Genomic DNA, 14,682 nt, shown 5'->3' with positions numbered 1-14,682 from the left:
ATGCTGTGTATGATATCATAAATCAAATCACTGAGAAAAGAGAGAGAGAGAGAGAGAGAGAGAGAGAGAGAGAGAGAAATAAAAAAAAAGAAATAATTGACACCTCTTAGTTTAATTATTAATGCCACCTTGTTACAGCCTATAATTAAATAAGAAACATTGGTGGCTTTCTGTGGGTTGGTCTGATTGTCAGGGTGCCATTATATATAATAAAAATACTTTAAATAATGTTAATCACAAACCATCTCAGCATGGTTTCTGTGACACAATAAAAATAACTGAAGTGCATGTTTTAAAAAATATATATAAATATACCCTGACCTGTGTGGGTGTGTCCAGTTCCTTAGTGATTGACAGACATGTTTCCTGGAAACAGGATTTTTTTTTATTTTATTTTAATACAGTGATTTTAAGAGTGTGGAAAATAAAGTCAGACTGTATGTTCAATTTGTCTCATGCTTAGTGTCAGTGTCTCAGTGTCTCATGTTTAAAGTGTCTCATTGTCTCATGTTTGATGTGTCTGAGTGTCTCATGTTTAATGTGTATGAGTGTCTTATGTTGAAAGTGTCTCAGTGTCTCATGTTTGATGTGTCTCAGTGTCTCATGTTTAATGTATATCAGTGTCTTACGTTAAAAGTGTCTCATGTTTAATGTGTCTCAGTGTCATGTTTAATGTGTCTCATTGTCTCATGTTTGATGTGTCTCAGTGTCTCATGTTTGACGTGTCTCAGTGTCTTATGTTTAATGTATATCAGTGTCTTATGTTAAAAGTGTCTCAGTGTCTCATGTTTGATGTGTCCGAGTGTCTCATGTTTAATGTGTATGAGTGTCTTATGTTGAAAGTGTCTCAGTGTCTCATGTTTGATGTGTCTGAGTGTCTCATGTTTAATGTGTATCAGTGTCTTATGTTGAAAGTGTCTCAGTGTCTTATGTTTGACGTGTCTGAGTGTCTCATGTTTAATGTGTATCAGTGTCTTATGTTGAAAGTGTCTCAGTGTCTCATGTTTGACGTGTCTCAGTGTCTCATGTTTAATGTGTATCATGGTCTTATGTTTAAAGTGTCTCAGTGTCTCATGTTTAATGTCTTTTGTCTTTAATGTCTTTTTTATGCTTAATATATCTCAGAGACTTGTATTTAATGTTATCTATTGTCTCATGTTTAATGTGTCTTAGTGTCTCATGTTTGATGTAAGCCAGTGTTTCATATTTTAGTGTTTAATATCTCATAGTCTCATGTCTCTGTGTCTCATGTTTAATACAGTATATCTCAGTGTCCCATGTTTAATGTGTCTCAGTATCTCACTGTTTCATGTTTGTGTCTCACTGTCTAATGTTTAAAGTGCCCTATTGTTTCATGTTTAATCTTTCTCATTGTCTCAGTGTCTCCCAGTCTAATGGGCTTCATAAGAGATGTGTCTCAATGCCCCAATGTCTCATGTAATACAGCTTGCAATATTTATTTTTTTTAGAAACAAACAAATAAAATCTGAAAAAAAAGATAAAAAAACACAATTAAGTAGTTACGCTTTCAAACATAATGCACATAGGTAATATTGCACGCTTTAAATTAGTGTTATTGCACAGTTATTGCACAAATCTTTGTTATTGTTATTATTGCACAAGTCTAAAAGAGTTAATTTTTTTTTTAATTGACTGAAAACTTTCAAAGTTATTTACAACTATAATAATTCCTGTAAAATCAGACGATTCTAAAGAAGATCTTTTTTCTTCCATGATTTTTGAATTATTTTTGTTCTTGTTGCTTCAATGAACTGAATAATTCTCTTCCACTAGAAACATCTTTCTACATGATGGACTCAGGAAGCAGGAAGCTCGATATGTATTAACAGCAAATATCTGTTGAATTGTGAGTTTAGTTGTGGAGGAGACGACAGATGGATTGTTTCCACGTTACACTTCCTCATTAAATTTTCTTTCCAATGTTAATGCTCGTTGTTTCAGAATGCTTTGTTTCTGTATCAGTGCATCTGTAAGATCACTCCTCAGACAGAGTGAGTGAGAAAATCACTGTTTTTTGCCATTGTGCCCGAGGACATCTGCTTTAAACACTTCACAAATGTAACTGTTTCATTTGTCTCAGTGTCTCATGTTTATAGGGTGTTATAAGTATTACCCATAATGTCATATGGGTAATGTCTTTGTGTCTCATGTCTCTTTTTCTCAGTGTTTCATGTTTAATGTGCTTCATTGTCTCATTGTCTCATGTCTCAGTGTCTCATGTTTATAGGGTGTTATAAGTGTTAACCATAATGTCATATGGGTAATGTCTTTGTGTCTCATGTCTCTTTTTCTCAGTGTTTCATGTTTAATGTGCTTCGTTGTCTCATTGTCTCATGTCTCAGTGTCTCATGTTTATAGGGTGTTATATGTGTTACCCATAATGTCATATGGGTAATGTCTTTGTGTCTCATGTCTCTTTTTCTCAGTGTTTCATGTTTAATGTGCTTCATTGTCTCATTGTCTCATGTCTCAGTGTCTCATGTTTATAGGGTGTTATAAGTGTTATCCATAATGTCATATGGGTAATGTCTTTGTGTCTCATGTCTCTTTTTCTCAGTGTTTCATGTTTAATGTGCTTCATTGTCTCATTGTCTCATGTCTCAGTGTCTCATGTTTATAGGGTGTTATAAGTGTTACCCATAATGTCATATGGGTAATGTCTTGTGTCTCATGTCTCTTTTCTCAGTGTTTCATGTTTAATGTGCTTCGTTGTCTCATTGTCTCATGTCTCAGTGTCTCATGTTTATAGGGTGTTATAAGTGTTACCCATAATGTCATATGGGTAATGTCTTTGTGTCTCATGTCTCTTTTTCTCAGTGTTTCATGTTTAATGTGCTTCATTGTCTCATTGTCTCATGTCTCAGTGTCTCATGCTCAGTGTTTTTCATCCAAAGTGTCTTATGGGATTCTCAGATTCTCACATATGAGTTTCAGTGTCTTACTGTGTCAAGTCTATGTCTCAGTGTCTCATGTTTGTGTCTTAGCGATTCACTGTGTCATGTCTCAGTGTCACATGCGTCTCATTTTTTTGTTTTAGTGTCTCATGCTTCATGTGTCTCAAAGAAGATTGAAGCTTTATTAATGCAGAAGGTTTTCAGGTAGAAACCCCAATGTGATAATGATGATGATGATGATGATGATGATGATGATGATGATGCAGCTGCTGCTGATGATTATTATGATTCAGGATTTGTGTTCGGTGGTGAAGAGTGTGTTCTTGAGTAATTTGAGTAATGTATTCATGTGTTCCAGCGAGCTCTCTTAGAGCAGAAGCAAAAAAAGAAGCGTCAGGAGCCCCTGATGGTGCAATCCAACCTGGACGGTCGCTCTCGAACCCGCCGGACGCGGCAGTGCGAGGAGCAGGCACCGCTAGTCGAGTCCTATCTTAGCAGCAACAGCAGCACCATCTACCAAGGTAGGAAAAGAACTCCTCTGTTCCTCGGTGTACTTGAATCAGGTCCTTCTCCATGTATTCTAAATGTTTCAGGTTGGAACGCAGCCCTCGGATCAGTGGGGATGAACATTATGTCCTGGCTGTTTTTGTGCTCTGAGTTTATAATCCTGATTCACACTGTTGGCTTTGTGAATGAAAAAACCACGCACTGTTAAACAAAGCGTGTCACAATGCTGCTTCGTTCATTATATATTCAAATTTATGTAAATAAGTGTAAATGTGCACCGGCAGGAAAAACAACAGCAGCTGAGCAAATTTTCTTTTTAATATTTACATGCTAAAGTGTCATAACTGTCAAAAGTAAATCTGAAACATATAAAGGTCTGACGTCTTCTCTGCTCATGTCGCTGACTGAAAGCTGGTCAGATTAACAGAGTCTTTACATCTATGGCATTTGGCAGAGTTACTTTTAATTATCTCATCTATACAAATGAGCAGGTGAGAGATAATGAAATTTGCTCAAGGGAGAAGGAGTTTCAGCATGGTGCTGCTGGGGTTTGAACTCATGACCTTGTGTTGGGAAGTGTAGAAATGATGCACAAGGTTTTGAGCTTTGAACTTTGATTTGACACCTGGCATTGAATTTTTCAATCGAAGTTTAAAATTCTTCCCAGAATTCAGGTTTTTTAAATAAATTAAGTAAATATGTATATATAATATAATAAATATAATAAATAAATAAATCAAAATAATGCAAAAAGCAGAGCAAAGGAAATTAATTATTAATTTTCCAGAGTAACACATTTGAACACGAACACTACAAGAAAGTGCTCCATTCTTCGTGTTTTTAAAAAAACTGGAATGTGTTTGCTGTGTAAAACTAAACTGAACGATTTATTACCAAATTATAGCTAATAAAACGTAGCTTACAGCGCTTCTAACCTCACATTCATCTTACTGAGTCCACTGTGTCTTGTGTCTTAAGTCTATCCTGTGTCTCTCTCTCACACACACACACACACACACACACACACACACACACACACACACATATCGCTTCTCACGACCATCCGTGTGCAGTACAAGAGGCTGAGCAGGAGGAGGACAAGGCCGTAGTGGAAGTTCAGGTTCCTCGCTCGGCTAAAAAATCCAAGCCGCTCACGTCGACTCCACAAACGGGCAGCGCCAAGAAGGAGAAAAAGGGCAAGCACAAAGGTCAGCTAGTGGACCTCAGTGCCATTCAAACTCCGCATGTGCATGTGTTTGTGTGTGTAAGTAGTAGACATTTGTGATGTTCCAAGCTCTGCATGTGCTGTCTGGCATGACCAGTGTTTTGAGGTTTTTAAAACAAAAATTAGTTTAAAACCCACTTATTTTCTTTGTAGAAAACTGGTGCTTCTAGTGCCCATTGCTGAGCAAGTAAAGAAGTGTTCCTGGGTTTATTTTGTTTTGCTCTTGTGTTGATATGGACCATGAAAAGGACAAAAATATTACTGAATTCAATTGTTTAAAGAAAAAAATCAGCATTCAGTATGCAGATGTATCTGTAGTTATTTACATATTTACATAGTTATTGAGTCACTGACATATCAGGAACCACTTTCCCAACACCTCCAAACAATGGATCAGAATAAGTTGCCTAGTACAGGTGCTCAGAAACAAATCACAGTTTAACATATACTAAAAGTGTAAATGGTGTCATTGTGTAAATTTGTGAAGTGCAGTTAAATATGTAAATACATGATAAGAAAAAAACTTTGTGGACACTTGAGCATTAAGATGTATTTCTGAACGTCCTATTAAATCCATATTTAGTTCCTATTTGCTACTATAATAACCTCAGTTTTTTTGGAATGGAGATACTACACTAGATTTTGGAGTGTGTGTGTGGAAATATGTGTTCATTCAGCCACCAGGGTGTCAAGTCAAGTACTGATGTAGGGTGAGAAGACCTCAGTGTATCAATTCATTCCAAAGTGAGGTTGAGGTCAGAGCACTACAGCAGGCCACACAAGATCTTTGATCCAATGTAAACCATATCTTCATGAAGCTGGCTTTGTGCACAGGGGTATTGTCATGCAAGTTTGGGTCTTCTAGTTCAGTTGAAGGATAATTTAATGCTGCCACATTTGAATAAGTTCTATACAATTGTGTGCCTCCAACTTTGTGGTAACAGTTTGAAAAAAAGCCACATATGGATGTAAAGGTCAAGCATTTCAATAATCTTTTATATACATATTATATACAGCAAATAAATAAATAATCTATGGTGTAAGGTAGAAACTAAATTATGATACACTACATACACTACCATCTTGGTCTAATAATAGTAATATACTGTACATACAGTAAATATAGTATAATCAACTTTCATGCTATAGTATACTTAAAGATATTTTACAATGCTATACACTGAACCAGTGAACAGAGACACTTTCAGACCTAACACAATGAACAATAGATTGTAGCGAAAATATTACAGTAACACAGGAACAGAAAATAAGTATTCAACAAAAAATAGAAGTCACAGGTGTATACTGAGATTTGGGTAAAATTCTAGAGAGGGCTGAGTGTTCACTGATGATGATCACTGAATGTCTATATGAAGATTAAAGCATTCTCTCTCTCTCTCTCTCTCTCTCTCTCTCTCTCTCTCTCACTCACCCTCTCTCTTCCTCTCTCTCTCACACACACACACACACACACACACACAATCACTCACACACACACACACACACACACACACACACACACACACACACACACACACACACATCATGTGAGACAACGTCAGCTGTCATGCTCTTATTTTTAAACTCTCAGACATAAGGTGTTAATTAATTACACACACTTTTTGTCCTAGCATGCGTGTTTTAACACAACTTGTGTAGCGTCAGAGTAAATATGTGTTAAAACAAATGAGAAAAACAACCTGTTTTAAAACATAATGTGTTAATTCAACAACCTCTCACAGCATAGGCTACAGGGAGCATGTGTGTGTGTGTGTGTGTGTGTGTGTGTGTGTGTGTGTGTGTGTGTGTAAAGCAATTAAAAAAGTGAGAAAGTTTTCGAGAATGATGATGAACTTATGAAACCAGCAGTTTTTTTAATGTCTCTACGTAAACCTTCACACTTTCAGAGTCTAATTTCATTATACTATATTGGCAAAAGTATTAGGACACCATGTGCAGGGACTTCTCCAGCCATTTGGTTCTTGTGGAAATTTTCCCTTCACCTAGCCAGCTCCAAACTAGCTGCATTAAGATTTAGGGTTTACATGAGTTACATCTGCACTTCACTACAACCTTTGCAGCTGAATGAGCAAAAATCTCCACCGACACACTCCAAAATATGGTACATAGAACATCTTCCCAGAAGAGTGGAGATTATTATGATAGGTTTTTATAACAGTATTATAACCTTTAACAATCTTATGGTCGGGTGTCCAAGAACAATTGTCCATATAGTATATGTTACATTCATGTTGCAACATCTGAAATGATCAAACAATTTTATTTCTGTAAAATAAATTTTTTGTGAGTTTTTGGACCCAGATTTCCTTACCTTTCCTTAGTTTTTTTCTTGATCTTTTCTATTTTTTAAAAAAGTAAATATATTTGTCTTCAGATTGAGTCAGTTTTTCAGTCACTGTTAGATCTTCTCTCAGGAACAGCAGCTATGTTGCTAGTAATTATTCTGTAAATGCCACATCAGTTATCCTGCAGTCGCATCACTAGACTCATGAGTACGAGCCCCTACGCGTCTGCTTCATATTTCGAGACCATAACTAGACCTGCTCTCCTAAGATTGACTTCATTGTAGATTTATTGGAGGTCTGGAGTGATTAAGAAACTGCTGGGCGGGAACATTTCAGACAGAGTATCTCTCTGCTATATGTACAGTACACTAACTGAGAGAAACACAGAATCCATGCTGACACACAAACCTCACAAAAGACACCCGCTAAGTGATTCGCTGAGAACGAATTAGCATCTGAAAGCACTAGGATGTAGAGTGTGAAGTGAAGTGTAAAGGGTCAGAGATGCACAGCAGTAATCGGTCTTGTGTGCTTTGCATGTGTCTCTGTGTCTCTGCATGAAAACGTGTATGCCCGGTTGTCTCAGCATGTACGTTGTACATGAGAACCCGGGAGAAGATCAAACCTTTAGATGCTCGTGTGTGTTCGTGTTGTGCTTGTCCATAGGGACTCATGGATCAGCGACATTCCAGGATGAAGCCCAGGATTTGAGCAGCCAGATCCAGATTCTCACAGTGGGACATTCTGCAGGACATGACAGTGACACTGAGCTCCAGAGCAAAGGCGTTTCTCATGCACACAGCAAACAGGACCTGCGGGTCACAATGCTGAAGAAAGGTATGAGACTGAACAGATGATGACGCTCTATCACAGAAACCTGTACAAGCTCAATATTAATGTATGACAAACATTGTGGATCAATTTGATAATAAAGGGCCAAAACACAACAATGAATGTAATGAAGATCACATACAAACACAGTGACACCAGCAAACGATGCGCATTGGTATGGAGTGAAGCCAGTATATAAATTCTCCTTTATTTATTTATTTGTAGTTAGACAAACAGTGTGCTAGAGGTGGTTTCTTCTCAAACAGCAGCCAAGCAGAAGCAGGTCATTGTTTCTTTTAATGTCAGATCAAACAATTTCAAGTTTGCAGGTTTATCTCTTTGTGAAGTTGATCCCGTCTCGATCTTTCTCCAGGAATCTCCAGCAGCATGAATTTTGATGAGGAAGAAGATGATGATGAGGAGGACGAAGTGAGCTCCAGTTCTTCTCAACTCAACAGCAACACCAGACCTGGCTCGGCCACCAGCAAAAAATCCAGCAAGGTACATCAGAGCATAAATCCACTCTCACCTCCCAGCTTGTCTGCAAATTTTATCATGTGATGACCAGTAACGTGATTTTATGAGATAAATCTGCAATTTTTTTCTCCTCTGTTTTCTCCTCCTCCTCTTTTGAGCCATGAGTGAAAGGAAGTGTGTTTAGAGTGACATAAATAATAGAGCTTTTACATTTTAAAGGATTATGGTCCACTGTGTGTGTGTGTGTGTGTGTGTGTGTGTGTGTGTGTGTGTGTGTGTGTGTGTGTGTATTAGATGACACCCAGATCCTCTCCAGTCCACTACACACGTCACTGCTACTTCTTTTAGTCACGACTGTTCATATTTCTGTCTTTAGGGAGGCAGCACTTCCTCTCATGCTGAAAATCTGCCCTGGATTCAACTTTGTGACTAAAAATGTCACACTGATCACAGCTGTGTTTTCTTCTCGCCTCGTGCGCTGGCATTGGACTGAATGGAGCTGTTTATACCATGTAGATAAAAATAACTGTATAAATATATAAACGTGTTTACATTCCACTCTGTCAGGAAGCGGCTTCAGCATCAACGCCGGTCACCAACGAGCCGTCCATCGATGTGGGCGATCTCGAGGAGTTCACCTTGAGGCCGGCACCCCAGGGAGTGACCATCAAATGCAGGATCACGCGGGATAAAAAAGGAATGGACCGGGGCATGTACCCCACCTACTACCTCCATCTCGAAAGAGAAGACGGCAAAAAGGTCAGAAGACTCATCCATTTGTCCTTATTCTGGATTTGTTTTGAAGGCCTACAGCGCTGTGGTGTTGTGCTTAAGTAATTACATGTCTGGACAGAAATAGAAACACTTCGTTTCTCGTTTTAGCTCAAGATTCAGAGGCGCTGATTAGCAACCATGGGAACAAATTTCAACTGATAAACAATTTTGATTAAAACATGAATGCATTAGCCATTTTTATTCATCAGAAAGGGACCAGATGAAATCATTCCTAAAATTTTACTGTATGCAACACATTTTTTTTTGTCTCCAGTTCACATCCTGTCTTCTCTGAGACACCCAATATCATTAATATTCATGAAGCAGATTCCTAACGTTTATTAATTATAATTATTCCACTGATATATAGAGTTTTGCATTTAAATAATAAATGACGTAGTTTATTTACTTCTTTTACGCTGGTTATTTCGTGTTTTCGCTGTGGAGTGGGTTGTGAAAATAGTAAATTAGATACGTTTCGAGATGAAACAATGTCTCGGATAATGAAATCTCTCACATTTTTAGATATAATGTTGAAACTTCTGTTTAAAATTTTGTTTTTCATATATTTGATGTTGTGCAGTGGTTCATTACATCCACTCTTGTTGTAGATGTTTCTTTTAGCTGGAAGAAAAAGAAAGAAGAGCAAAACTTCCAACTACCTGATCTCCATTGACCCCACTGACCTGTCGAGAGGCGGCGAGAGCTTCATCGGGAAACTCAGGCAGGTTTAACAAACCGTTTTTTTTTAAATCCATGTTTCTGAGATGAGGGAGATCCTCAGAATGAAAGAGCAGGATTGTCTTGTACAGGTTTCTGAGAGTCGAATCATTAACCAGACATTACAGTTTTTCTCAGGTGTTTTGGAGCATTTCTCGAATCATCCTTAATATTTGCAAACCAGTACATTTCTCAAAATGATTTGTACAAATAGCACAAAACTTTGGATTTCTTGCAAAAGCCTGTACTTTTCTCAATATCCTTAGTTCATCCCTCAAAAGCGAATATTTGTATTAATGAACAACTCATTCCCATCAATATGAAAAGTCCCTGTTTAGTCATGTTGTCAGTATGACGGTGAACAGTTTCAGGATTTCTTGATATAAACTATGGTTTGAATCACAGTGACTATTAATGCAAAAGATTTGACTTCCTTCTGTACGGTATATATGAATTTCAGCAGCACAAATCCATTTATTCGATTGCATGTTTCATTTATAATGATTGCGAGAGACCGGACAGGATTCACACGTTTGCTGCACTGTTCAAGTGTTTATAATTCTTTGTTTTGCTCTGTCTGTATACACTCTATAATTGAAGGTTCACAAGATTCACCTTTGACCTGTTTTATAGAACTAGTTGATTATTGTTTGATTTGATGCCGTACACTTTCCTTCATTAGTGACATTCAAGATTCATCAATTCAACACATTTACAAAAAAAAGTTAGAAATGTATATAATTGTATAATATATTTTGATCATAAACAACTGATAATGTAGGAAACAGCAGACACTTGTACCAAATGTACCAAAGCATTCGCAATTTGATTAAAGCAACAATAAATGTTCTTATGATGAGCACAAATTACTAAATGATGTGGAGGTTGAACAAATAGATTTGAGAAATTCATTTTTGATCTAAGAAACACTCCAAAGCAACTGAGAAAAAATGTAAGACCAATGAGAGCTTAGAGATCAGAGAGAGACTTAGAGATCCTAGATCACCAGAGAAGATAAAGATATTTTGCTTTACATCAAGGTTACTTAAATGGGTTCTTAGTTATCAGTGAGCACAAAGAAACTGAGAAAAACTGTAAAACACAATGCAGATCAGGAACACACTACTTTCATTCGGCTTCATTCGGCACAGCGGACCATCCGCATGTTTGATTTGGCACATGTTTTTACGCTGGATGCCCTTCCTAACGCAACCCTCCCCATTTATCCGGGCTTGGGACCGGCACTAAGGCTTGTGCAACCCTAATGGCTGGGGTTTGTTCCAGGAACACACTAAAACCCATTAAATAATAGAAACGAGAAACAGCATAAAAGATTAGAACTTCTGATTGAATTTTTATAGAGTTTAGACATCCAGCCAAGCCAGCCAGAATACTAACAGAAAGCTAGATGAACAGACAGGCAGGCAGATATACAGACAGACAGAGAGACTCAAAGACAAACAGACAACTATACAATAAACCAGAAAGATGGACAGTTAAACAGACAAGACAGACAGATAGACAAATAGACAAATAGACAGACAGACAGAATGAGAGCGCTTGTCTTGTACAGATTTCTGAGACTTTGATTATAAATCAGGATGCAGACCGAGCACACACGAAAAGCACAGAGTGTGAGGTCACGCTAATCAGCGTAGCTCGTTACAGCAGTCAGACTGATCTGGGTTTTTTTCCCTTTTTTTTGTTAATCATCTCTGATAGCAATACAAACAGAACTCTAGCATGGCCTACGATCTGCTGACTCACCCCTCATCCTGTATAAACTTTCACTCCTAACTTTTTATTTGTATATTTTTAGCACAAATGCTAATGTCGACGTTGCCATGGAGATGCCACTGTCAATCATGTGACACAACTGTACAATTCTCATCATGTTGAAATATGAATATACTGTATGTACCTGTATTCAACAAATAAGACTCATTAATGTTTAAATATCTTTATAAACATTTATAAACATTTATAATGACTTACATGTCTCCTTATCATCACTCTCGATTTGCGTAAAGGTTCTGAGATTCATAGCATTAATCAAATATTTTCATACCTTGAGTAAAAGAACAATACTGTTAGAAAACTACAAACCTGGAATGTGGTACTTCAGCTTCATTTTTCATTCATGTCATGTGAATGCCATAGATCTCATTTTCCACAGACCTGCACATACACACACAGATGCTTAACTAGTAAAGTGTTCTCTCCTCTCTTATCACTCGGCGTTCTCTCTCAGAGTGATCCCAGTGATGGAGGCTGTGGATTAAGATGGACAGTTGACCTTCATCCTGTCACTCCTCATCCACACACACCTCTATTAGGGCCCTGTCTGACCTTTACTGTTTTCTTTTAATCCCACTTTCTTAAAGGATTTTGAGCGACTGATTGAATAACATTTATCCTGTTAAATAAGAAAACCAACGAACAGATGAATCAATCTGTTATGTTTCTCTAATAGAAATATCACTGATGCCAACAAATGGGTTTTTACTCTTAAACCTATACATTTAATGCCTTGTTTTCTCTCAAATTTACTTAAAGAGTGTGGTGTCTAATATAAGGTCTAATATAAGGTCTAATAAGGTCGCTTATACCAGATACCACAGCTTCCGCTCAGATCACGGCATGCTTGACAGACATATCTTCATGGATGAGCGCTCAACAACTAAAACTCAACCCCAGCAAAACAGAACTGCTGGTCATCCCAGGTGATTTATCTCCAGGTCAAGAATAACTCTTCATGACTCTCTGCTCTCCCCTTCAGCCACTGCTCGTAACCTTGTAACTGTGGACAATGAACTCCTTTTTCCCACATGTCGCTATTGCGGCTCGTTCCTGTCGATTTCTTTTCTACAACATCCGAAAGATTCGACCATTTCTGTCCACATAGGCTGCCCAGGTGCTTGTTCAGTCTCTTGTCATTTTCGAGACTGTACTACTGCAACTCTCTGCTGGCAGGTTTTCCCCTGAACGCAGCTGCACAACTTGTGTTCAATCTGCCCAAGTTCTCCCACACCACCCCACTGCTGCGCTCCTTTCACTGGCTTCCAGTAACTGCATGTATCAGAATCAAAACACTGATGCTTGCCTACAAGGCCAAAAATGGACCAGCGCCATCTTACCTCAGAGACCTCATCACATCGTACACTGCACCACACTGTCTGTGATCCTCCAGCACTGCTCGACTGGTACCACCTTCTCTCAGAATGAGAGGTAAGTATACTTCAAGGCTCTTCTCTGTTCTAGCACCAGGGTGGTGGAATGAACTTCCCCTAGATGTCTGTACAGCGGAGTCCCTGGCTATCTTCAAGCGACGATTAAAAAACCTACCTCTTCCTGAAACACTTTCCAAGTTTGCTTTGTAGAATTTAAGAGTTATATTTATATTAAGTTTGTAATCTTGCGTACCAGTGTAGATTTATTCATGGCTAGAGACTCAAAGCACTTTTGTACGTCACTCTGGATAAGGGCGTCTGCTAAATGCCGCAAATGTAAATGTAAATGTAATATTAACTCTTCTACTTAAAGGTGACTTTTTTATATAGAAGACATAATAATTCCTGTGTACTCGCATCTTTGGGAATTTAGGGACGGTCAAGGTAAAGACGCATCTATGTATAGATATATAGATACACAATATGGTCAAAAATTTTGGGACATCTCACTTTTCCAGCCATATGTGGTTACCACAAAATTGGAGGCACACAATTATATAGGATGTTTTTGGATGCAGTAGCATGAACGTAGAAATCCAAACCTGTTCCTGCAAAACACTGCCCCTGTACACAAAGCCAGCTCAATGAACATTTGGTGTACATGGGTTGGAGTGAAAGATCTTGAGTGGCCTGCTATAGAGCTCTGATCTTAATCCTACTGAATATAAATATGAAAGCGAACTGCACCCCAGGCTTCCTCACCTTACATCAGTACCTGACTTTACTAATGCTCTTGTGGTTAAATAAGCACAAATCTCCCCAAACACACTCCAAGATCTAGTGACACATCTTCCCAGAAGAGTGGAGGTTCTTATAACAGTAAGTGGGGACTAAATCTGTAATGGGATGTTCAAAAAGCACATACGAATCTTATGGTCTGGTGTTCACAAACTTTTGATACTTATAGATAGATAGAGAGATAGAGAGATAGAGAGATAGACACAAACATTTTATGAGAATTTGATTAAGACAATGGAAAGTTAAAGTGATTTTCATTTGATTCGTGCTGTATGTTTTATAAAATTAAGGCAGAATATAATTGTATTACAGTTCAGCAGCTGCTCTGAAAGTCAGAGTGTTCTCTGTCAGGGTTATTATGGGATGGATTTGGGATAGAGTTCTGTATGAGTGTAATGTGGTGTTTCAGTGATTTCTCTTTCAGACATTGCCACTCTTTATGACTGAACACTTACTATTTCAGGAGACATGTCACACAGTACCGTACACGGGAATTAAACATTCATTATCACACTGCTCCGTATTAATTATTCACAACTCTGGGAGAAGCGCGTTATTTTTAAGGGGATTCTAATTAGAACATTCATTTTCTGCTCCATTAGGGTTTGAAGGAGAAATGAGGTTAAAATCATAGAGAAGCGAAGAGACAGTGTTCTGTTCTCCATCTGATCCTCAGGTCGAACCTCATGGGTACGAAGTTTACTGTGTACGACAGCGGGACGAACCCTGTGAAGAGCACGTCCACTTTGGAGGCCAGCAACCTGCGTCAGGAGCTAGCAGCTATCTGCTACGTGAGTTCATTTTCAATTACACTGATTATTAGTTTTACACAATATTTGAAATATTGTGTTCAAGAAACAGCATCATTGTAAATCATATTAAATCTCCAGATAACATTTGTTGCATTTTATTGTATTCATATTAAGGCTTAATTTTCTGATGGGTGCTAATAAGTTTAT

At 38.0% G+C, this 14,682-nt stretch overlaps 1 protein-coding gene across 6 annotated transcripts in view; it reads left to right on the top strand.

The window, feature by feature from the left end:
* The window catches only part of tub (TUB bipartite transcription factor), a 51,429-nt gene that overhangs the window by 33,596 nt on the left and 3,151 nt on the right, over positions 1 to 14,682 (top strand). For 4 of the 6 annotated variants that reach the window (XM_046858039.1, XM_046858037.1, XM_046858036.1 and 1 more), the window contains exons 3-9: positions 3,274 to 3,436; positions 4,496 to 4,630; positions 7,620 to 7,790; positions 8,158 to 8,285; positions 8,829 to 9,020; positions 9,647 to 9,759; positions 14,400 to 14,514. In XM_046858039.1, coding sequence (XP_046713995.1) covers positions 3,274 to 3,436; positions 4,496 to 4,630; positions 7,620 to 7,790; positions 8,158 to 8,285; positions 8,829 to 9,020; positions 9,647 to 9,759; positions 14,400 to 14,514 — 1,017 coding nt within the window. The remainder of the gene's footprint in view (positions 1 to 3,273; positions 3,437 to 4,495; positions 4,631 to 7,619; positions 7,791 to 8,157; positions 8,286 to 8,828; positions 9,021 to 9,646; positions 9,760 to 14,399; positions 14,515 to 14,682) is intronic. The other 2 variants (XM_046858041.1, XM_046858040.1) reach the window with 1 other exon arrangement.

The sequence above is a fragment of the Silurus meridionalis genome, chromosome 9 (genome assembly GCF_014805685.1).
Source record: "Silurus meridionalis isolate SWU-2019-XX chromosome 9, ASM1480568v1, whole genome shotgun sequence".
NCBI lineage: Eukaryota > Metazoa > Chordata > Actinopteri > Siluriformes > Siluridae > Silurus > Silurus meridionalis.
Note: the sequence above shows the minus strand (reverse complement) of the source record. Positions and strands in the feature narration are given on the sequence as shown.